At 41.0% G+C, this 23,861-nt stretch overlaps 1 protein-coding gene and 1 long non-coding RNA gene across 26 annotated transcripts in view; one reads left to right on the top strand and one right to left on the bottom strand.

The window, feature by feature from the left end:
• Positions 1–12,489, bottom strand: part of CD46 (CD46 molecule) — a 33,732-nt gene extending 21,243 nt beyond the window's left edge. For 2 of the 24 annotated variants that reach the window (XM_078357029.1, XM_008985596.6), the window contains exons 1-8: positions 12,240–12,489; positions 6,699–6,887; positions 6,150–6,252; positions 3,404–3,489; positions 1,672–1,869; positions 736–918; positions 268–312; positions 116–160 (exon numbers count right to left, since the gene is read on the bottom strand). In XM_078357029.1, the coding sequence (XP_078213155.1) occupies positions 116–160; positions 268–312; positions 736–918; positions 1,672–1,869; positions 3,404–3,489; positions 6,150–6,252; positions 6,699–6,887; positions 12,240–12,360 (970 nt within the window). In that variant the 5' untranslated portion in view covers positions 12,361–12,489. Of the gene's footprint in view, positions 1–115; positions 161–267; positions 313–735; positions 919–1,671; positions 1,870–3,403; positions 3,490–6,149; positions 6,253–6,698; positions 6,888–11,584 lie in introns of all 24 variants that reach the window. The other 22 variants (XM_078357030.1, XM_035280700.3, XM_035280696.3 and 19 more) reach the window with 12 other exon arrangements.
• A 160-nt stretch (positions 12,490–12,649) lies between these two features.
• LOC128930229 (uncharacterized) overlaps positions 12,650–23,861 on the top strand; it is a 97,121-nt gene continuing 85,909 nt past the window's right edge. For both annotated transcript variants that reach the window (XR_013529887.1, XR_013529886.1), the window contains exon 1: positions 12,650–13,057. This is a non-coding gene — a long non-coding RNA (uncharacterized LOC128930229). The remainder of the gene's footprint in view (positions 13,058–23,861) is intronic.

The raw sequence follows: 23,861 nt of genomic DNA, 5'->3' as shown, positions 1-23,861 counted from the left end.
TTCATTACTAAAAATGATGAATGAGTGGACATCACCAGAAATTTGAAGGATTTTTTTAAAAATCACCAAGAATTTAAAGGATTTTTGAAAAAATATAAGCAGGAAGTTACTAAACCTGAGACACTGGAAGTTGGAGATACTGTAGTGGGAGAAGTCGACACTGGAAAACAATAATGTAGATTGGATCAAACACTTGGGAGTTATTGCTGGCATTTTCTCCAGGAATTTATAAGATTTTTAATAAATACAAGGAAGAAGCTACTAAACCTGAATGACTCAAGGTTGGAGGTTTTGTACTGGAAGGAGGCAGCTCTAGGAAATAAAATAATGTTATTAGATCAACCACCTGGGAGTTATTGCTGCCATTTCATTTATATGAATTATGCCCTTCTTGACTTACTTAGATAAAAATGCCCATGTCTTAATTCACTCCAAAAAGTTGTTGTAACCTACTTTTTATACATAAAATTATTGAACCAGAGAAAGTATGTACCCATCCAATGTACATAACATGCTGAAAACCCTGGAAAAGCACAGAAAATCACCACGGCAGAATTTTATGTGAATTTCATGTCATACATCTAGCATAGAAATGAATACAAAACAGAGTTAAATACTAAAATTGTTTCTTTTCGGTTATTCTATATGACTTACGGTTAATATCAAATAAATGAAGTCTAAAATGAACAGCAGCAACAACAACAAACCAAGACAGAAAAAAGACAACCTTTGTACCTTTAGCACACTTTGGAACTGGGGGATCCCAAGTACTGTTACTGTTACAGACAATTGTGTCACTGCCAATGATGTGAAAACCTTTATCACATTCAAATATAACAGTTGCTTTGTAGTAAAATTTTTTTCCAAATCCTGCTATCTGTTTTCCATTTTCAATTACTGGAAATCGACATTTGACCACTGGAAAAGGAGAGAAACCCCAGAATTAATGGAAATCTGCTTTAACGGAAAAAGTTGTACCAAGTAGTAATTTCCAGTGGGAACAGAGACAAGGAATGGAATGCAAGATGTGAAAAACATTTCTAAAAAGTCTTTAAATGTTAAATATTTAAATATAAAGCATTTTAAATGATATGTTCTCCTTAATATTTTTAAAGGTTAGTTTATTGCATATAATTTACATACAGTCAAATTCACCTTTCACGTGTACAGCTATATGAGTTTTGACAAACGCAAATAATCATGTAACTATCACTACAGTAAAGTTCCATTACTCTCCAAAATTTCCTCATGCCCTTTAGTGAGTTACCCTTCTTTTACCCCACCACCCCCTCTTCTACAACCAGCCAACCACTGATTTGCTTTTATCCCTATAGTGGGACGTTTTCAGAATGTCACATAAATAGGATCACGGCCTTTGTGTGTTGATTTATTTTTTTGGTTCTTTCAAACAAAACCTTCTAACTCATGAAGATACGCAGTAGTTCACACTGTTAAAAATGAAATGCCAAGAACATGTGAAGGTGAGAAACAGGGAACTCTGTAGCTAGAATTGTTTTTTGACTTGAACTGACCTGTATTAAAATATATTCGAAATCAATCATACAGGAGGAGGAAGTGCAGACGCCTGCTTTGTTTAGTTACAGATAAAACTATTTACAAAATTATTCCAGAGTATGTGCGAATGAAGAAGGAAATACACTGAAAGATTACCTTTACACTCTGGAGCGTCATCACTCCATAATGAATTGTCACGACAGTAAATCGTGCTCTCTCCAATAAGGGAAAATGGATCTGGTCCAGGAGCAGGATCACAACTATAAGTTACTGCATCAAGATATTCGAATACTTCTACATCACTAAAGGTGTGTTTTCCATTGTTTATTTTTGGAGGTGGTTTACACAAAATCTCTTAAAAATGTGGAAAAAGAGGGAAGGAAGTATAAAAGATTAAGACAGCATTAGTAAAATTTCTAGACTTTCAATACATTCATCAATATAGGGTTTCTACAAGCTGGTTGTGAATTCAATATTGATTAAAAAGAAGATTTCTATGAGCAAATATCCCAAATTCAAACCATTAATGTACTGACTAACTTTCAGAACAAATCTCATTTTCTTAAAGTGTAAATACCCATTGATATGGTCTGCATCTGTGGTCCCCACCAAATCTCATGTTGAATTGCGGTCCACAGTGTTGGAGGTGTGGCCTGGTGGGAGGCGGTGGGATCATGTGCGTAGATTTCTCATGAATGGTTTAGCACCCACCATCCCCTTGGTGCTGTTCTCATGATACTTAGTTCTTGGGAGATCTGGTTGTTTAAAAGTGTGCAACACCTCTCATCCTTCCCACCTTGCTCCTGCTCCTGCCATGTGAGACATCTTCTTCCCCTTTTGCCTTTCCCAATCATTAAATTTCCTGAGGCCTCCCCAAACCCCCAGCTGATGCCAGCGTCATGCTTCCTGTACAGCTTGTAGAACCATAAACCAATTAACTCTCTTTTCTTTATAAATGACCCAGTCTCAGGTATTTCTTTATAGCAATATGAAAACGGACTAATATACCTATATTTCTTTGCAAGGCCACGCTAAGTTTCACTCTAGTCATCACAAGAAATGCTGACAATTTAATGAGAAAATATGCTTAACAAAGTGGGTGGTTGAGAAATCCTTTGCAATTTATAAATATATCCACTTTCTAAATCAAAATATCCATTTTCTAAATTGGTGGTTCATAATACCACCAAAATATTATTGTCTTTTTTCACTGTCATCCTAACAAGTGTATAGAGATTTTTTTTCCAAAGTCTACATATTGTGTGATAATACAACAGGCCCAATCCGATCTTGCTTTAAGCCAGATGCTGAAGAGATATGCAAAAAAGTGTGAACAATGCCACTGTTCCTACTAGTTTTATTTCGTTTTGGAAAATTGTTATTTTTCATTAAAAAAAGGTACATATGTTAATATGTATTGCATCTGTTCTCACAATTCATCAGGCAGGGTGTGGTGGCTCACATTTGTAATGCCAGCACTTTGGGAGGCCCACAGGGGCAGATTGCTTGAGCACAGGAGTTCAAGACCAGCCGGGGCAAGATGGCAAAACCCTGTCTCTTCAAAAATTACAAAAAGCCAGGTATAGTGGCACATGCCTGTAGTCCCAGCTACTGAAGAGGCTGAGGTTGCAATGAGCTGAGATTGTGCCACTGCACTCCAGCCTGGGAAACAGTGAGACCCTATCTTAGAAAAAACAAAACCTAAAAGAATCAATAATTATTTTTAAACCTCTCAGTTTAAATTCTAATATGATAAATACCAATAGATATAACCCATATGAAAGAAAGCTCTTTGGGATCTCTGTTAATCTTGAAGTGTAAAGGGTTCCCTGAGGCAAAAAACTTTGAGAACTACTTGTCTAAATTTTAAAAAAGAGAATTTACTTACTTTGACATATTGGGGGCCTACCACTCCAAACTGCGTCTGATCCTTTAAGTTCACAATATAGAATTTCTTTACCAATTAAGTAATAACTAAATGAGAAAAGAAAGGGTTAGTGTTTTGTGTAGCAATTAATAAGACACATATAATGATGAAGGAACTTTTTATATGGTTGCTTTTCTGCACTGCAGTAATTTGAGGGGGTGGTTTCTAAAACATCATACCACGTAATAAAAGTGCTAAGTAAGTCTGCATTTTAATCAAATAAAGAATTTCTCCATTTGAACATATATTGGCCAGGAGCAAAGATGTCTAAATAAATCTGCTGTGCCTGTCTGCCCAGCATCTTTGCTATCTCCTGCAATCGCATTACACATTCATTTCTGTACCTTTGCTCAGACCACTCTGCTTAGAAAGGACAAGGACTGTGTAGAGAGATCAGGTCCTAGAGCTGGAATGCCAGGATTTGAGTCCTTGCTCCTTAACGTACTAGTTTCTTGAGCTTGGGCAAGTCACTTAAAGTTCCTCTCATTCAGTTTCCTAGTTGATTAAAAGGGGTAACAGTACATACCTCATGGAGTTGTTTAGAGGATTAGATAAGTTAGCATTTGGCACATATTGATACGTGAGTTTTAGCTCCTATTAATATTATTTAGAACAGAATGTCTTTCTAGGAATAGCTTACTGAGTATAGGAATACTTTCATTGAGTATACCCGTATACTCGAAATCTCTGATTTAAATTCACAGGAATCTCTCTTCCTTCTGGACTTCTGGTGTAATTATCATGAATAATTCTACGTATTTAGCATTTCTCTTTTTATCTTTGATAGCTCTCAGTATATATTGTTTCTCAATAATGTTAGAACTTCTTTTAGGGGTGTCCATGTCTTAAACTTTTGGTATCCCTCAAGGGCCTAGCAAACTCCATGTAACTTTTTTTTTTTTTTTTTTTTTTTTTTTTTGAGGCAGGGTTTTACTCTGTTGCCATGCTGGATGGAGCACAGTGGCCAGTCTCAGCTCACTGCAATCTCCGCCTCCCAGGTTCAAGTGATTCTTCCACCTCAGCCTCCTGAGTAGCTGGCACTACAGGCACGTGCCAAACGCCAGGCTAATTTTTATATTTTTAGTAGAGACAAGGTTTCACCATGTTGGCCAGGATGGTCTCGATCTTTTGACCTCGTGATCCACCCACCTCGGCCTCCCAAAGTGCTGGGATTACAGATGTGAGCCACCGCGCCCAGCGGCTCTATGTAACTATTAACTGAATATTCCAATATTTCTACTTAACCAAATTTTAAAAACTGTCAGAGAAACTGCCTTACATAGTCACAGGTGATTTTTCCTCCAAGATTCACTTATTTTATCTTTTTTTTTTTTTGAAATGGAGTCTTGCTCTGTCACTCAGGCTACAATACAGTGGCATAATCTCAGCTCACTGCAATTTCCATCTCCCAGGTTCAAGTGATTCTCCTGCCTCAGCCTTCTGAGTAGCTGGGATTACACGCACATGCCACCACACCTGGCTAAAGTTTGTATTTTTAGTAAAGACAGGGTCTCACCATGTTGGTCAGGCAGGTCTCGAACTCCTGACCTTGTGATCTGCCCGCCTTGACCTCCCAGAGTGCTGGGATTCAGGTGTGAGCCACTACACCCGGCCATTATTTTTTCTGTATTATGGTGTATTACTGCTATTGCTTGAATCTGGTTTGTGTCTATCAAAACTCATATTGAAATTTAATTGCCAGTGTAACAACATTAAGAGGTGGTGGGGCCTTTTGGAAATGATTAGGTCATTAAGAGGGATAATGCCTTTCTAGAGAGTCTTCATTAATTCTTGTGGGAGTGAATTCTCATTTTTGTAGGCTTGGATTCATTACCATAAGAGCAGGTTGTTAGAAAGTAAGAATCCCCTCCCTTGTGCTTTGACTTTTTTGCACATGCTAAATTTCCCTTTCACTTTCCAGCATGTTATGATGCAGCGTGAAAGCCCTTGCCAGACACTATTGCCATGCCCTTGAACTTCCCAGCCTCCAGAAATATAAGCCAAATAAATTTTTCTTTATAAATTACGTAACCTCAAGTATTCTGTTATAGCAACAGAAAATGGACAGAAAATTATTTACTCTCTAAATGCACATTTCTCTTAAATGTCCAGTATCCCCAATATATACGACTTCAAAAGCCCTACAGAACAAAGACTATTACTGAGTGCTCAGTGCCTGTTCTTGAGATGCTTCATATTGTAGCAGTCTCAAAAATAAGGTTTTTCAACTGAAAGATTTTGATCAACATGATGGTTAAAGGCTAATCAGGTCAGTTTTGGTTGGGTAACACCTTACAGAGTCACCTGGATACAAGTGTATCTTTAGTTGACAATTCTGCTTCTCACAGAAATGAGAGAAATAGCTCTCATTTCTGTGAGCTCTACTTCAAGTCGAAGAGTTGGCAGATTTCAGTTGGAGACACTCAGTTGTGAAGAATAAATTCTCATGATTACTACCTATATTCTTAATGCTTACAACAGGCTTATTGTCAGATACAGCAAGTAGTTTTGCTTTCCTTCAGTATCAATTTCTTTCTATTTACTATACATCTTGCCTATCCCCATAAAACATCCAAGAGTTGTTTGGCTAGAGGTATAACTTGTCACATCGAAAGCAAAATTAAATATATATGAATGCTTAAGAAGAAAAGCAAAGCAAAAATAAAATTACTAACATTTCCCTAATTTCCGCTAAGGAACAACTTACCCGTCATTACAAATGAAGTGCAGCTGATTTCCAAATGAGTAAGACCCATTTGCAAGGATTGCTTCGCCATGTAAAGGATTAGGTATATAGTGACACACTTTTTCTAAAAAAAAAAAAAAAACAATTTGAGATTTTTCAATCCAGTTATTAAAGATCTGAATCAAAATCAAAGTTCTGCATTGCTCTTTTGAATGCATGGGAATATTTTTTTCTTTATTTACCTATTATAAGGGTAAACTTAAGATTCATGTCCACCTAGGCAATCTATTGCCAAGAAAAAGATTTCTTGGAGATTGCAGTTTCTCAAAGCCTGCAAAAAAGCATTGCTATCTGAAACCTCATTTCACAAGAAAAAAAAAAAATCACCATAGTGAAATATGTACCCCAAAATGTGTGCAAATCTCTAGAGAAAGAAGAAAACAAAAACAAAAAACAAACAAACAAAAAATCTCTAGAGCCAGCAGGAGAAAGAAAAAAAAAAAAAAGAAAATAAAAAAAGAAATCTCTAGAGCCAATAAGAAAAAAAAAAAAAAAGGCTTGTTTACTTACTAACACAGGGCTCATCTGAGATCGGTAGCCATGTGTGATTCCGATCACAAATACTATGGGTGAGAAAAGGAGCGAAGTGGTGGTATCCTTTTTTACAGTCATATTCTACTTGTTCCCCAACCTTATAATAGGGTTTTGGTTTGCTAGTGAGCTCCATAGCTTCAAATGTTGGTGGTGGCCCACATGCATCTAGGATTAAGAGAATAACAACATGAAGATTGTATCACTTTAACCAGCAGTGGACGGTGGTCTGGCAGCAGGTGGTATACAAAAATAGAAAGGCTGTTGGCAGGCCAGGCGCGGTGGCTCACGCCTGTAATCCCAGCACTTTGGGATGTCAAGGCAGGCGGATCACCTGAGGTTGAGATTTCAAGACCAACCTGATCAATGTGGAGAAACCCCGTCTCTACTGAAAATACAAAAATTGGACAGGTGTGGTGGTGCAGGCCTGTAATCCCAGCTACTCAGGAGGCTGAGGCAGGAGAATCTCTTGAAACTCAGGAGGTGGAGGTTGCAGTGAGCCAAGATTGAGCCATGGCACTCCAGCCTGAGCCACAATAGCCAGACTCCATCTCAAGAAAAAAAAAAAGCTGTTGGCAAGATTTTAAATGTTTGTTCCATGCGTTTACGTGAGTGTTGGTAATGATGAAGGAAACAGGACTTGCAAGTTTTAAATAACATCCTATTAGCTTTTGTTTTTTTTTGGAAATAAACATTCCACAGTAAACTGAAGAAAGAGCAATAATGTTTTTGGTCGTAAAATATATATGGATGCATCTTTCCCCACATTATTCTAAATTCATTTGAAAACTAATTTCTCCACTAAGAATTCTTCTTCAGTACCATAGCACTCTACTCAGATTCTTCTTCCATAGTTTAAAACACTGACTTCTGACAGCTTGTCACTTCAGGCTGTCTTCTCTTAGGAGGCACGTTCCTGGGGGTCAAGGACCATATTCTTCTTTTTCTACTATACTCTACCCACTCTGCAGGTGCTCAAAAAATGCTGACACTGTCAAATTCTATCTCCAGTTAGGCACTCAAGAAATTGCTGCTGCTGTGCCTGGGAAAATGAAAACAACCCAAGTTTGGAGTCACGTTGTGCTAAGTCAAACAAAAGGCTCAAGCTGCCCTAACAGGACAGGAAATAACATGAAAGTCTGAATTTATGGGCTGGACATGGTGGCTCAAGCCCGTAATCCCAGCACTTTGGGAGGCCAAGGCGGGTGGATCACGAGGTCAAGAGATCGAGACCATCCTGGTCAACATGGTAAAACCCCGTCTCTACTAAAAATACAAAAAAAAAACATTAGCGGGGCATGGTGGCGCGTGCCTGTAATCCCAGCTACTCAGGAGGCTGAGGCAGGAGAATTGCCTGAACCCAGGAGGCAGAGGTTGTGGTGAGTGGAGATCACGCCATTGCACTCCAGCCTGGGTAACAAGAGCGAAACTCCATCTCAAAAAAAAAAAAAGAAAAAAGAAGGTCTGAATTTATGATGGTGATTGTTGATTTCTGAGGAGCCGGTTGCTTTTCAGAATTACTCACCCTGTGATTTAGTCCTCTCCCTTCTTTCTTGTCTCCTTTGCTGTACTCTGCTACACTGAGTAGGTTGGCAGGCCAGCAGTATCACATCTTGGTCCTTTGCTCATGCTGCTTCCTCTTTTCTGAATACCCTTCCTTCCTGGCCAGTAGCTATGACTCCTGCTCAACTCTTGTCTTCCTTAATCATTTTCTTCCTTAAGCATTTTCTGCCTCCCCCTACAAAGCATTGATCAGTCACCTTTCCCTGGACTCTCCCCTGCATGGATCTCTCAGGTAACTATCACCTGCTTTTGTGTTTAATAGTTAACATGGCCGACTCCTTTCATCCATGTGACCACAACACCCAGCACAATATGTCCCTCATAGTAGCTATTAAGAAAAAATTTGGTACTCAAAATCCACCGCTGTCAAACACAAAACAATGTGAAGAATATACTGTAACAATTTCATATTGAAAATAATCATTCTAAGGCACAATGGAGAAAGAAGATTTAGCCATTTCTTGTGTTGCCTATCTCTGGGTCTTTTGATATCCTGGCAGGTGATCAGATAAGGACGGCTCTCTTTGCATTGTAGTATTCCGAGAAAGGAAACTAAGAAGCTACTCTGTAAGCACTTAGTGATCTTGGCTTCTTCCTCTGGAAATAAGGAAAACATCTAAAATTGGCAGAAGAGACCACACACAACAGGAGACTGTGGGTTTTGTCCAAAAAAGTGGCTTCTCTTCTGGAGGAATGAGACTGGCCTGAAATTTGATATGTGTTTCCTTCTGCTGTCTTGAACCCTTTGGCAACTACCTTTGAGAGAGCAGGTCTCCCATGTGCAGCATTGTCTGCTTACAAAACCTTCTCCTTGTGAGAGTGAGTTGCTCCAAAAATTGAATGTTTATTTTAGTTCATGTATTCTCCCTGCGTGGCATCATGAGTTCTCATTTTTACTTTCTCTAGGTTTCATACTTGTTGTTGATTTAACCTTATCAACCTCAAACTTAACTAAGAATGAAGAGAAGGAAAAACAAGGTTATCTTCCATGTTGCACCCTATTTTATTTTTCTGTGTTCCTCTATTTCAAATCACTTTCATTATCTTCTTCAACTTCCTATTTGTGTGTGTGTGTTTTCCTTTTCGTTTTTTTCTGGAAACAGGGTCTCACTCTGTCACCCAGGCTAGAGTGCAGTGGTACAATCAGGGCTTACTGCAGCCTTGACCTGCAGCCTTGACCGTGGGGGCTCCAGTGATTCTCACTCAGCCTCTCAAGTAGCTGGGACTACAGGCATGCAACAAACTCCACACCTGGCTAATTTTTTTTTTTTTTTTCATTTTTTGTAAAGGTGGGATCTCCTTATGTTGCCCAGCCTGAACTTCTAGTACTAAGTCTATTCTAAACATTAATCTTAAAAGAAAATAAAAGGCCTTTCGTTTTCTTCTTATCACCACTGCTCCCTCCTCCCATCACCCTCCTTCAAAATGAACGTTTTAATAATCACTGAAATGCCAGACTTAAGTACTGGAAACCCTACAGTCAACATGAACAGGGGAGGAAGATCCTTTCGGGCCCTCAGCTGCCCCTGCCCTGGCTTTTTAGGTACCACAGAAAAACCACCCTGAGCATAGCTCTTTAAACAACCTTCTTCCTGGAGGCAGGAGGAACTTTTTCCTAGGCTCTAAGCCCCAGCCAAATAGTATATTTAATTTTCTGGTATTTAACAGATGTCTATATGGATACTGAGTCAGTATTGATATGGAGGCAAACAAATTGGGCTTTTGGAACCACAAATGTGACAAGACAGATAAGATCCCTGCATTCTGATGGGGAGAGACAAAGAATAGAAAAGGTCATTTTTAAAGCGTGATTACAAGTGAAGAGGGACTTGAACTGGGTTGTATGTCTCCAACCTGAAACGGGGGGCGGTCAGAGAAGGTCTCTGAGGGGATAACATACCAGCCGAGTTTGCAGAAGAAAAGAGCCCGTTTATGCAGCAGTTCAGGAGAATGTTCCAGGGCTGAGAACAGCAAGCACAGATGCCCCAAAGAGGCAGAGTTTTGTCTCTTTGATGAGCAGAAAAGCCTTCCCTGCCTCCAGTCCATTTGTTAAATGCTGTCAGAAAATTATACTCCTTTTCTCCAGAGCACTTCCCTTGGTTCATAATATATTTGTTACTATTACGTTTAGTTAATGTCTGCCACTCCCAATACATTTTAGCGAATAGTTATTGTTTACTGTGTTCCCAGCACTGAGCTTGCAGCAGTGCACAAAACAAAGCCCCTGCTTATCTTCCTGCATGTACATGTGTGTAAACAAATGGCGAAAAAAAGGATCAAGAAAATAGGAACGTTTGGGATTGCCTACCAGTGTAATAGCACCACACATTCTAGGCCGACATTCGTTGAATGAATGTTCCTAAGGAAAGAAACGTAACGTACAACCTGTACACGTAATAGGATCCTAAATATAAGTTTGGACATAGATACACCTGAAGCGCATATAAAGTCAGATGGAAATAGTCCAAAATATTAAAAATAGTTGTCCTGTGATTCTGTTCGTTTTGTTTAATAAGCATGTATTTCTTAGCTTTTTTTTTTTTTTTCTAGATAGGGTCTCACTCTGTCACCCAGGCTGGAGCACAGTGGCATGATCACAGCTCACTGCAGTCTTCACTTCCCAAGCACAAGCGATCCTCTCACCTCAGCCTCCAGAGTAGCTGGGACCACAGGCATACACCACCATGCCCATCTAATTTTTGTATTTTTTGTAGATATGGGGTTTGCATGGGGTTTTGCTTGCCCAACTCCTGGGCTCAAGCAATCACCCCACTTGGGCCTCCCAAAGTGCTGGGATCACAGGCATGAGCCACTGCACCTGGCCTAGTATGCATTTTTAATAGTATTATTCCATTCAATGAAATACAAAACAAATTTAGTGGGATGGGCTTCAGCTTTAGTTTATGAGTTGCAGGGAAAACAGATTAACATAATTTCCTTTCCTTTGTTAGGATACTAATTTCTCAATAGGTTTGGTTACCAGTGTTTTTTAGGTTTCTTCACATCTCTCAAATATGACTCAAACAATGAAAAGAAGGAAAATTATGTCAAAAAGCCATTAGGTAATGGAATCAGAGAGTGTCTACATTGGTTGGGAACAGGAAGATGACTCCATGACCCACCCAAGTCCCAAAAAACCAGCTAGTTAAAAATCAAGACCAATAGGATCTCAGGCAACACGGAGACTGTTCACAGAAGGCACAAAACGCGTGGCGTGCCCTTACCAGCATCTCTAACCCCAGGCACTGAGAACCTGTTCTCACCCAACATAACCCCCCTAGCCCCAGAGTCCACGCTCACACCATTCAAAGCAAACAGTGAGCTGTCTTGTCCACCGTGAACTCTGAAGGGCAGGCCACTTGCACACAACACAGCACGCTCCCAACAACACCAGGCCAGGCCCCTGATCGCCCAGCACAGCCCATGCCAGCCCAGCCCATGGGGCACAGCGGACGGACGCGCCGCAGCACTTTTCGCAGATACTGCCGAAGTGCTAAGGAACACCCGGCTCACCAAGGCACCAACCGCCCCGCCCAGGGAACACATGTTAAACTCTCACCGGCGGCACAGCACGGGCCCTAGCAACACTCCCACGCACCCGTGCACTCCAAAGCAAGCCCTTACCAGGGGCACCCAGTGCGCGCTCCACTTGCCGACTGGACTCAATCCCGAAAACAAGGTGCAGGCTTTTGTTGGGGGCGCAGCCAGACCCTACGTAAATTCGGGCCGCGCACATCACTCCAGCAAACAAGCTTCACCTCGGGCTCTAAGTGGTCCCCGCATCCTCCGCCACACACCCCAGGGATCTGCGCACTGCGCTCCTCGGAGAACCCTGGCCTCGCCCTCTACCCCAAGCCGGCAGGACAAACGGTCAGTCCCGCCCCGCGCCTCCTGCCCAGCTGATCCAGCAGAGTTCTAGCTTCACCGCTGACGCGCGAACCCGCCCCGGGATCCTACCAGAGCAGGAGGACCGCAGCAACACCAGGGCCGCCAGAAGCAACCCAGGAAAACGCCAGGAAGGAGAGGGACACTCGCGGCGGCTGGGAGGCGCCATGCGCGTCGCGGAAGAAGCCGTCATTTATCCGGAGGTAAGCAGAGAAACCGGGAGCCAGCTGAGCAGGGAAGTCCCTTGTGAGTCCGCTTACGGGACGCAACAATCCCCAAACTCACAAAGTGCCCACAGCCTCACAGCGGGTGGGCGTGGCCTGAGCCGCGCCCGAGGCGGAAGTGAGTAGAGGCCCCGGGGCGGTGGGGCCAATCGGCGGACCGCTGGGCGGGGCCTTGGCGCTCAGGGACAGCCCGTTGGCCTCCTGGAGATAGGGCGTGGCCTTGGCAGGGCCTAACCCTGCAGGCTCCCCGGGCCTCGCCTCTTTTCTTGCTAAACCGTAGGGCCACAGTTCTGGAAACCTGAGGCGGCCTGCGAGAAAGGGCTGGGTCACCGCCAAGTTTGTGACCCTGGAAGGGTAGAAAGAAAACTAAGCTGCCGTAGGACTGTCTCCGGGAACTCGGGATTCAAGAATAAAGCCCTTCGACCTAAAAATAGAGATCCAGAGGCCAGGACGGGCGTCACTCTGGGCCATCAGCCCTCAGGGTTAGTTTTATCCTGGGGCACTGCAGGCTGTCCGGACTGCCTGGGCCCTTACACGGTATTTGCCATTAGACATTATTAGGAGCAGTATTTGAGTTTTTCTTGCTTGGATGCCTGCTGCTGAATCGTCTCTGGCCTTCTTGTTTTCAGTCTCAAAGGTTTGGCTCCTGCACTCCCAGCCCGTAAGGTAATTTGCTCTTTGCTCTCCTCCCTGGAGAGTAGCCCCGCTGGAATCTAAATTATTAAGCGACATCAGGCCCTTAGCATATTGGGACTCTGGGGCCCTTGCCCTTGAGCGACTAAATGTTTTTTGAAGATGAAATATACATGCATGAACAATGTAAGGACAAGGGTGTCCTAAGTGCCAAATTCTTGGAAGCAATAAATGCAGGAGGATTGGGATGGGCAGAAATTGTTAGGTTAAGTGGATAAGAGGGAGAACTTTCTTTTTTTGTGAAACAGTCTCAGGAACAATGCTGGAAAATTAAGAATGAGCAGGATTGATTTGTAGCGTTGTGAGTCAACCAGTGTGACTGGTAAAAGGGGAAAAAAGGGACGTGACTGGCATTAAAAGATGAAACAAAAAGTTGACATTTCTTCCTCTCAGATTGGCACAGAATTAAAACGTCAGCCAATGTAAGTGAACGTGTTGCAGGGGGACCAGCACTCTGGTCTTAACATAGCTTTTCAGTAAGTTAAAAGTCTTAAAGTGGACATGACTTCTGTTAGGCTGTCAGTTCCCAGAGAAATCATCAGAGCTGTGAGCAAAGATTTATCATTTTGGAAAAAATGTAAACCCTAAGTGTCTAGCAAAAGTAATAAGGAGTTCTTGGTAATTACCTTTGTGTGATGGTATTCTATTCAGTGACTCTTGCAAAAGAATACCAAGTATGAGAAACTATGATATAATCGTCAGTGGAAAAAGCAGAGTCCAAATTGGCATGTGCCTTTTGGCATTCCTTTTATTTAAAAAAAGTACCGTATTGATACATAGATACGTAAAGCAACTAGGAATACAACAAAACTAACAAGGGTTGAAAAGACTATAGATATTTCACTTTCCTTGTGCTTTTCAGTTTTCTGCTTTCTATGTTGACCTTTTGTTACATTTAGAATAAGGTAAAGTAAATTTATTTTAAAAAATCAAACCTATGTATCAGGGGCTGTTTTGTTCATAGAATTACGGGATTAGAACTTGTATTACCCAGGGTTAACATATGAGAGAGAGGACGATGAGGAACTGGGTGCTCAGTGTATACACCTAAAATGGGTCTTATAGAATTATAGAGTTTAAATGTATTTAACACAGTTCTATAACCGACATGTACTGAAGACTCTCTGGGTTCGCCAAACCATGGAATTTCCTCTTCCTGTCAGACCAACGAAAATTTTTAAATTCTTGGCAGAGATTATAAGACAGTAAGTGTGGTGGTATGTCAAATCAACATCTTAGTATCTTGGATTATAAAATTCAGACACTCCATGACTACAATTAAAAGAGGTATAACTGAAGAGATAGTAAATAGGAAACCCAATGAGGATAAATTATTACTTCCGTTAATGTATGGTGTGAAAGAGTGATATGACAGACACGTTCTGTGGCTCAGTGCCAGCACTCATTTGTGAAACTGCATAGTTTATTTATTGTTCTTTGCAATAATAAATATTAAAAATTCTCCACCTATTTTCAGGCTTTGAAGATTTTTTTTCTCTAGAGAAGTTTTATTATAAACTATAGAGGGAAAAATAGTGTTTGATTTCCTAGTTTCAGGTGTCAGATTAGATTCAAATATTGGTATTTTATTGAAACTTTCTTCTAATTAGTAAAATTTGTATCCCTGGGGTTAATCAAGCCATTATTAACATACTGGAAAACTTTCACATTAAATATTTAAAGCTTATTTTTATTTGAATCAACTGAGGCTTCATTTGAATGGTTCTGAGACTGGTTCCCTACTTTTTGGATAAGTTTAATGAGTCAGGGATAGAGTTTTCTTATATCTACAATGCCAAAATCTGTAGTAGGTGCACAATGAATAGCTGGTAAATATTGGGTGAAATAAATGGTTCTTGTGGTCAAGTGCATTTAACACGTCTCTGCCAATTCTCCCCCAGCATGACTTTACTAAATGCCCAAAAAGTTCTTAGATATTTTGATTTAAATAATTTTTGACCCTAGGAAACAAATCCAGATCTCTCTGTAAAAGGGATAACTACAACTGTCTGCACAGCAAACTTTCCTAAACCAGGTGTTGAAGGCTTACTTGTGAAGTGGACCTGTGGTCTATCCCTTAGCCTTGAGATCATTTAGTGACTGAGTTCAAATGGAGGGTGTGGACAATGAACTTCCTGAGGCCTTAACAGGGGTAAAAATTAACGTCAAGGCTTTGAATGAAGTAGGAGATTAAACACTAACATTTCCTCTAACTGCCCCTAAAGATTTTGTCAAACTGCCACCGAGAAGAAAAGGAGAGAATGGAGGGTATGTGTGTTTGTGGACCAGGTTTAGAACTATGTGATCTCCTTGAAGGGCCTTATGAAGGGCAGTGTGGGTGGAGGTTGGTGTGCGGGGATGTCATTAAACTGTGGCCAACTCTTTTAAAATTTGATGTTAGGTGGTTTTTTGCCTCCCAAATTAGCATACTGTATTTAAATTATGCTTTTCAGGAGCAGGTGTAGCAGCATGAATGGGCCTCTATTTGTACCTGCTAAGCACCTGCCAGCCAACTGACCTTTATATTTAGCTGTGTCTGATTTTCTCTTCTGTTACCATCAAGAGCATTTCATGGCATTACACACCAACACAGGGATTGTGAAAACACTCAGGTACAGAAAGAAATGCACTTCTCAGAAGGAATGGTTTCCTCTTGGCATTTGAAGGCTTTTAAAACACAAGTATATTACAAACGATATTCTCTAAGTAGATTTGGAAAATAAGGTATTTTATTCCTTTCTCATTGTAATGGTAAGACAGAAAATTTTATTTAAGCATTATAAACTTTACACACTTAAGCGAGCTAAAAAAGCAAACAAAACAAAGAATGTTAGGGCTAGGAATAGCTTCAGAGAGCAACTGGTGTCCAGCCCCTTCTGATAAGGCTCTGACGTGTGGAGGAACACCAGGTCCTTGGCCTCGCATCAAGTTGGATAAAATGACAGGGACACAAGTGGAGTGGTTTCAATGAGTGGAGAGTTTAATAGGCAAGAAAGGAGGCAGAAGAAAGAAGGAAGAAGCTCCCCTGTACAGAGATGGAAGGAGGGCAACTTCAGAGCCGAGAGAGGAGACCCCAAGTGGGGCAGAAACCAGCTAGGTATATGTAGAGGCTGGAGGATGTGGTGCCTGATTTGCATAGGGCTTAGCAGATTTGTTTCACTAGACATGTCATTCACCCAGCCCATGAAAAAACTGGCCTTCCCACTCTAGCCTTTTAATATGCAAATGCAAGGCACCATGATGTTCTACGCACATGGGTTTATGTGGGGTCATGTTGCCAGGCACATGTGGAAGTAAGGGCAAGAGGACAAGGATGGGAATCACCATGTTGGGTGGAACCAGTTTCTAATGGCCTGTATTTGTATATCGAATATTGCCCACCTGGCTTTAAGGGCAGGGGCTTTCCTTCCAGACAGGAAATCTATCTGGAGCTGCTTTAAAAGAAACAAAAACTTTCCAAGGACCCCTCTTCCTCTCTATCTGCCTGAAATAGTTTCTTGGCCAGGCAGGGTGGCTCACACCTGTAATCCCAGCACTTTGGGGGCCGAGGCAGGCGGGTCACTTGAGGTCAGGAGTTCAAGACCAGCCTGGGCAATATGGCGAAACCCCATCTCTAATAAAAATACAAAAATTAGCAGGGCGTGGTGGTGGGTGTCTACAATCCCAGCTACTTGGGAGGCTGAGGTAGGAGACTGGCTTGAATCCAGGAGGCAGAGGTTGCAGTGAACCGAGATCACACCATTGCACTACAACCCGGGCAACAAGAGTGAAACTCTGTCTCAAAAAATAAAAAGAAAAACTTTCTGAAAAAAACAAAACAACCTTTTTTTCTCTCTCTGTCTAAAAGAATAACTCCTATCACATTTACCCCCTGTGGAGATATCAACTTAACTACTGTTAGGGAGTTTTGGGGTGACAACTTTTCCTGGCTACTTTCTGCTGAAAGGGGCATCAAATGGGGAACACCAGCTAGGGCTCCTCCTGGGGTCAATTTAAGGGTTCTCGGAAATAGGACGTGTCCACTCACGGTCCAGTTTGTAGACCATTTGGAGTTTGATTGCTTCTAGGCGACAAGAAACAATTTGAATTACAGTATTGAGTATACAGTTTTCAAATATTAATACAAGACATACAAGCAAGAGAGGCGTTAATAAAGGGGTTAACCAATTCCATAAAGAAGACTAGAATTAATTAAAGAGGGATTGTAGCTACACGGGACTTTCCTGAGCTTGTTAATGATTTTGCATTTTTCCTGAGCTTGTTAATGATTTTGATCTGATATTTAAATACCTGTAGATTTTCCTGTACATTAGTAGAGGTGTTAATCCAGAAGCAGCATGTTTTATTTAAAAGTGCATCACTAAACCCAAGAAAAAGTCCTAGCAGACTCAGTGATAGTAAAACTTTCATGCTTCCTTTTTGTCAGTAACTATTATCTTGCTATAAGGATAATAATTAAGCAAAATACACAGCAATGGAAACTCTCTGTCCAATATTTCATTTAGAAGGTGCTACCATGTATAATCTTATTGCAAGAAGTAGAGTGAGAGTATAGCAATCCCCACAAGTGTGATGTAGTCGATAATTTCCATCTAAAATTTTACTTTCTAAGACATAGAATTTCCTTATGTCTTAGAAAGTAAAATTTTATGAAGTTTCTTAGTTTTATTTTCCTAAACAAAGAAACCTCCAGGTTATGGGCACCTTGCTCATTTTCATTACCTGGCAGAATTTGCAGGATGATTGCCCAGAACTAGCATATTGATCCAGATTTTTACATTACTCATCCAGTTTCTTCCAACCTGCAGGAGATCACCATTTGATTCACAGGAATAAGCAGGAGTAATTTAAAATGTAGGCCAAAAGCTTAAAAACAATGAGACTAGGATTTAATGACAAATGTATGCTAAGCTTTGGAGCACAATTTGTCTCACCAGTCCTCATTTTTGGTAAGAGCAAATTATGATAGGACTATGTGTGTTGTTCATAGAATAAACTTTAGTCTTGTACTTGGCCTGGTTATTTGCATAAAGTGCAGCAAGAATCATTTCTACATAAACTTTTTGGATTGGCTTTGATGAAACTCTGTTCTATAAGGAATTCCAGATAAGGCCTTTAAAGCCAAGTCCATCATGGATTTGTATCCTCAAATACCTGTGAGTTGGGTGATCCTCTCCTCTTGAGATCCCAAGATAAACTTGGAGTTCCCAGACCTGTTAGAAAGTGACATTATTTACTGACCATAGGTTAGGAACCCTGGACATGGACTGTGTAGACAAGGTATGAGGCCAGTTCTCCCCAAGGGGCTTTTATTGGCTCTGCATGTCAAGCTTGATTCCTTAAAGGGAAACATACCCTTTCAGTCAAAGCCTTGGTAAAATAACCATTTTCTCCTGTTGTGTCCTGTTGACAAAGAAAAAGGAAATCTTATTGCACTGATGCAAACAACTATATTTCCATAAGTTAAGAGTACTCACAGATGGTCTCCAAATTCTAGAGGAACCAGGCAGAGAAAAATAAACATGCTCCAAATTTTGTTCATGGAGTATACCTTACTCAATTATTAAAGGCCATAAATAGCTTAAAATGAGTTTCCTTGACTCTGAAAAATGAAACAAGGATCAGCAATATTCCAAGCAAAAGTTAAAAAGTTTGCTTTAACTTTCTGAGTGTAGTCCATTTAGTTAACTCTTATTTTGCTTGGTATTTGTGAACATGTCAGTTCTTCATGAGCCCTGTACATCCTTTCTCTATTCCAATGACAATCTTCAGAGCTATTAAAAACCTGCATTTGAGAAGACCTGTTAAAGTCCTTAATATAGCTTGATTATAAACAATGTTTTGAGATGGAAGAAAGCAAGACATTTGTCTATGAATGGCAACATTTCCAGGACAATTACAGTTAAAAATATGACTGACAAAGAAGTTTATTTATCTCCATGGCTTCCAATAACTTTAGCCTTAATTATAATTGATAGCATATACTTAGACAATAGAATTTTGGAAATCCCATACAATTTTGGAACATATATTATTCATCAAAATACAACTTAAAGAAGATTGGACATCATTTTGGCAATCTCAAGTGACTAAGCATGTCAAATAATCTTGTTTACCTCTTTTCTGAATGTTTCAGGGGCCCTTGGAACCATCCAAAAAGCCAGGCATCAGAAAAGACAATTTCGAAACTTGAAGTTTGATTTTGGGATGCCTGTTAAATGTTAGAGGTTTAAAACACTTGATGTTATGAAATAGAATTCCAGATTGCCATAAGTTATTTTGCCAAAATGATGACTCAAAAGGCAAAAACATTTTATTAACCTTTACTATGACATGAAAATCCTATTCAAAGCCAAATTTTACCCTTGCATTAGTTTGTTAATGTTAACCCCAATTTGTTTGAATGAAACCTCATAGATTATTCCATCTAATCTTAACCAGTTTGACGATGAGGTGAAATCTTTACAAACGTTTTATAACCTTATTACTAAAGGGTAGATTAATGTTTTAAGACCTCCTTGCTATGCCTTTATTTCAATGCTCAATTTATGAAAAGACCATATAGATCCTATGGAAGAAGACAGTGTAGTGCTTCTGCCATGCATTTCATTGCAAAACAACCCAAAGCCACTTGGCTTATTTTGTAATTAGCACATCCCCCATGGGAGTCTCATCTCTTAGTTGGGGGTGGGGTGGGATGGAGATGTTTCCATATCTTTCAGGTGGCCAAGAGCATCCTACTCTAATTTATAACTACTATTAACCATCCCTATTTCCAGCCGGGCGCGGTGGCTCAAGCCTGTAATCCCAGCACTTTGGGAGGCCGAGGCGGGTGGAACACGAGGTCAAGAGATCGAGACCATCCTGGTCAACATGGTGAAACCCCGTCTCTACTCAAAATACAAAAAATTAGCTGGGCATGGTGGTGCGTGCCTGTAATCCCAGCTACTCCGGAGGCTGAGGCAGAATTGCCTGAACCCAGGAGGCGGAGGTTGCGGTGAGCCGAGATCATGCCATTGCACTCCAGCCTGGGTAACAAGAGCGAAACTCCATCTCAAAAAAAAAAAGTATATTTCCTACCTAGTTATTATACACCAGATCTCTCTCATAATGCTAAGTAGTTTCTAACACCCCCAAAATCCAAAACCATCAGGCAACACAATGCAAAACAGAATACAGCCTTTGATTTTGTGAGGGATCTATCTACTTTTAATTCCTGGAGTTTGGTGAGGAAAACAGAGGTTTTCCCAAAATGGATCTGTGGCGCCTCCTGTGTTTTTCCCAAGGAGTCCCATGCTACCAGAAGTTGGGCCTTCTGGTACCATGCTACCAGTCTTAGGGCCTCTCATGCTTACATTAAGAGTGGTAAGACAGGCCAGGCGTGGTGGCTCAGGCTTGTAATCCCACCAGTTTGGGAGGCCTAGGTGGGCAGATAATGAGATCAGGAGATTGAGAGCGTCCTGGCTAACACGGTGAAACGCTGTCTCTACTAAAAATACAAAAATTTACCTGGGCGTGGTGGCATGTAGTTCCAGCTACTCTGGAGGCTGAGGCAGGAGAATCACTTGAACCCAGGAGGCAGAGGTTGCAGTGAGCCAAGATCGCAGCACTACTGCACTCCAGCCTAGGTGACAGAGCGAGACTCCCTCTCAAAAAAAAAAAAAGTGGTAAGACAAAAAATGGAGAAAAACAATTCAAGTGACTGAGAAGAAAAGAACCTTTTTCCAGAAAAGCTTTTAAATATACCTGTAACTTGAATATCCACTTTTAATTAAACTGACCACTCTTTAAGAGCATATTTTTAAATTCCTTGTTACTTGACTTTAGCCATGCCAAGCAGTTAAGATTTCTGACTTTTGAACCTTACAAAAAGTTGCCTCACAGGTGAAACTGACCAGCCTTAATCAGGTTATGATTTAAGCAGGAGTGCACAAGGCATTTTTTAAGGGGTGATAGGCAGCTATTGAAACTATCATTGCAAAACTGTGACTGAGACAGTGAAAGAGATCCAACCCAAACAACTCCATTTTGTTTCCAGCCCCCAAGCTGTTCTTGCCCATCCCTGGGCATAAGTTGAGCCAACTTTGTCAGGAGCCTGGTTTGCAGTTTATAGTTTAAAACAAAGATGATAACAGCCCCTTATGAAGATATGCTTCCTTCTTGCCTGGGGACCAGACCAAGAAACTAGCCATAAGATTAGAAGCCATGGCTTAGGGGTCATGCAGCTGGAGGCTGCAAGACTTTTTCTCTCTGTAAACTGCTCTAAAGATCAGTGCTTAAGATATTTTGTAAACCCTGCTCCTGATGGGTTAGCTGGCACCACCCTGATTGACAAACTGGTTTATCTGACTTTGTGACCCTCACCCAGAAACTGACTCAGCACAAGAAGACAGCCACCATTGTAAAATGGCTGAGACCGAAACAAAGTATTGCCGCAAGGTTACAGGTTATGTTCCTAAGGACATTAAACAAGATGGAGGCTGTAGCCAAGTTTGTTACTGACCATTTTGTTGGGCTGGCTTTAACAGCAGGCTTATGAGGTCCTGGGCCTACATCCTAACCTAAGATATCCTTTCTTTGACGGAACTATACAGAAAGACATGTAAAGCACATCAGATTGTCTACAGCTTAAGACCAACCTCACAAATCCTTTTTCATTAATTATAAATTTACAGAGAACATAAACTATGATCCTTATTATCCCTTTTACTGGTTTGCACAGGGAGAGAGAAGCCAAAAGCCCAACTGGTAAGAAATTTTTACCCTTTTGTTAGCATATCAGGCTTCTGAGTTTCCTTCCCTCAGCTCAACTCTAAGCAAAGCATTTTAAGATGTAGAAAATAAACCTTTCCCAGGTTGGAAGAACATTATAAAAGAGATAGAATCCATTTTAAACTGCAAAAGAAGAAACAACACCTTAGAAAGGAGTTCCAGTTAGGGTTGTCAAGAGCTATTAGCTCTTCCTATTGGGAGTGGTGTTTCCCCTATTTCTTTGGCTTCCTTATTTCTTGTTCCCCTTTTGGCTTACTATAGGAGACATATTGTTCATCTCCAAAATTCTCTTCTCCTTGCAGAGCTGCCTGTTTTAGCTATAGTTAGGGTTTGGCTTAGGAGCAGCACAACAGTCCTCTATGAGAGGTCAAATACCTGAGTTAAATTTTAAGCTTCTGTATACCTCTCAGGGTTGTCAGAAAATCAACCTAAGACTCCTTTTACTTGTCTAAGGTTCTGCAATGAGAAGGGAACTTGAAGGGGCCCCAGATAAGGGGGACCCTTGGATGGTTCCCCTGGAACTTGTTTCTTTAATTTGGGGGAATTAAAAAGGCCATTCCCTTGTGCAAAAGAAAATAAGCCATTTTTTCTTTGAAGTTTCAGGGTTGAAGGAGTCCCAGTGCTTTAAAATACACTCCAGGGGACTGCATGTTAAAAGACTGTTACCCATCTAGAAAGAGAAATGAGAACAAAAGCATCCTTTTAGTCTCCTTCCTTTCGGTATGTGATCCAGATGGAGACAAAATAGTAGAGGGCATCCCCCCAGCTATATTCTCTCTGGGATTCCTGGATTCCTGGCACGCATTTAAATGTACCGTCCATGACCACACACGTGATCCTCCAAGCTATGGCACTAGAGGAAATAAACTTTTGGGCCTTAGTTGCGCCATCCCCAAGCTGTCTTAGTCCTCTGCCTTTTATTTCCCTTTGACCTCCTAGACTTTTGTGGCCTGTGTGCCTTCCTAAATGGATATCAAGAAAAATCACCTAATTGGGCAAGGCCCCTTTAAGGGAGGGGTCATGTTAGATTGAGCTCTATATCCTGCTATTATAGCAGGTGCTAAAGCATTTACCCATTGAAAAATGGTTTTGGTTAACTTCTGGACTTAAAATCCCCTCACTAACTTGGACAGGGCTGAGGGGTGAAAAAAAAAATTAAGAAAATCCCCTCACTAATTAAGTACTATCTTAATGGGAGACAGAATAGATACCTTAAAGGGATTTAGGAATTGAATGGTCATTTACCTGCCAGTGGGACAACATTGAGACTAAAATTTGGCTATAGAAGACATCTTACTCTTAACTGTTAAAACCCGAGCTTTCCCATCCACAGAAGTAGCAGTAGAAAGGTGCAAAATGGAAGAGTTGTGAAGCTGCAATGTGTCTCATGAAGACGATTTTTATTTCCACGACACAGACACACATGAAGTGGTTGTAAGGCGCAGAGAATTTAATAGGTAAGAAAGAAGGGAGAAAAAAGGAAGAAGCTCCCCTGTAAAGAGACAGAGGGAGGAGGCACAAGAGCCAAGAGAGGTGACCCCAAGTGAGACCGAAACCAGCCACGTATATGTAAAGGCTGGCGGTGTCAGTGTCTGATTTGAATGGAGCTCAGGTGATTGGTTTGACTAGGCATGTCATTCACATAGCCCATGAAAAACGGGCCTTCCCACCCTAGCCTTTTAATAAGCAAATGTAAGGCACCATGATGTTCTACACACACGGAGATATGTGGGGGCAGCCATGTTGCCAGACACATGTTGGACAGCAGTGGGAATCACCATGTTGGGTGGCCCAGTTTCTAAAGGCTTACATTTGCATATTAAAGGTTGCTGGCCCAGTTTTAAGAGCCAGGGCTTTCCAGCTAGACAAGAAACATTTCTGGAGTTGCTTTAAAAGAAACAAAAAGGTTCCAAAGACCCCTTTTTCTCTCTATCTGCCTAAAATAATTTCTTAATAACTCCTATCACACAGCTTTTCAGATGAAAATGTAAGGTCAAAGGTCAGC

The sequence above is a fragment of the Callithrix jacchus genome, chromosome 19 (genome assembly GCF_049354715.1).
Source record: "Callithrix jacchus isolate 240 chromosome 19, calJac240_pri, whole genome shotgun sequence".
Lineage (NCBI taxonomy): Eukaryota > Metazoa > Chordata > Mammalia > Primates > Cebidae > Callithrix > Callithrix jacchus.
The sequence above is the reverse complement of the archived record's forward strand: the minus strand, read 5'-3'. Positions and strand labels throughout refer to the sequence as shown.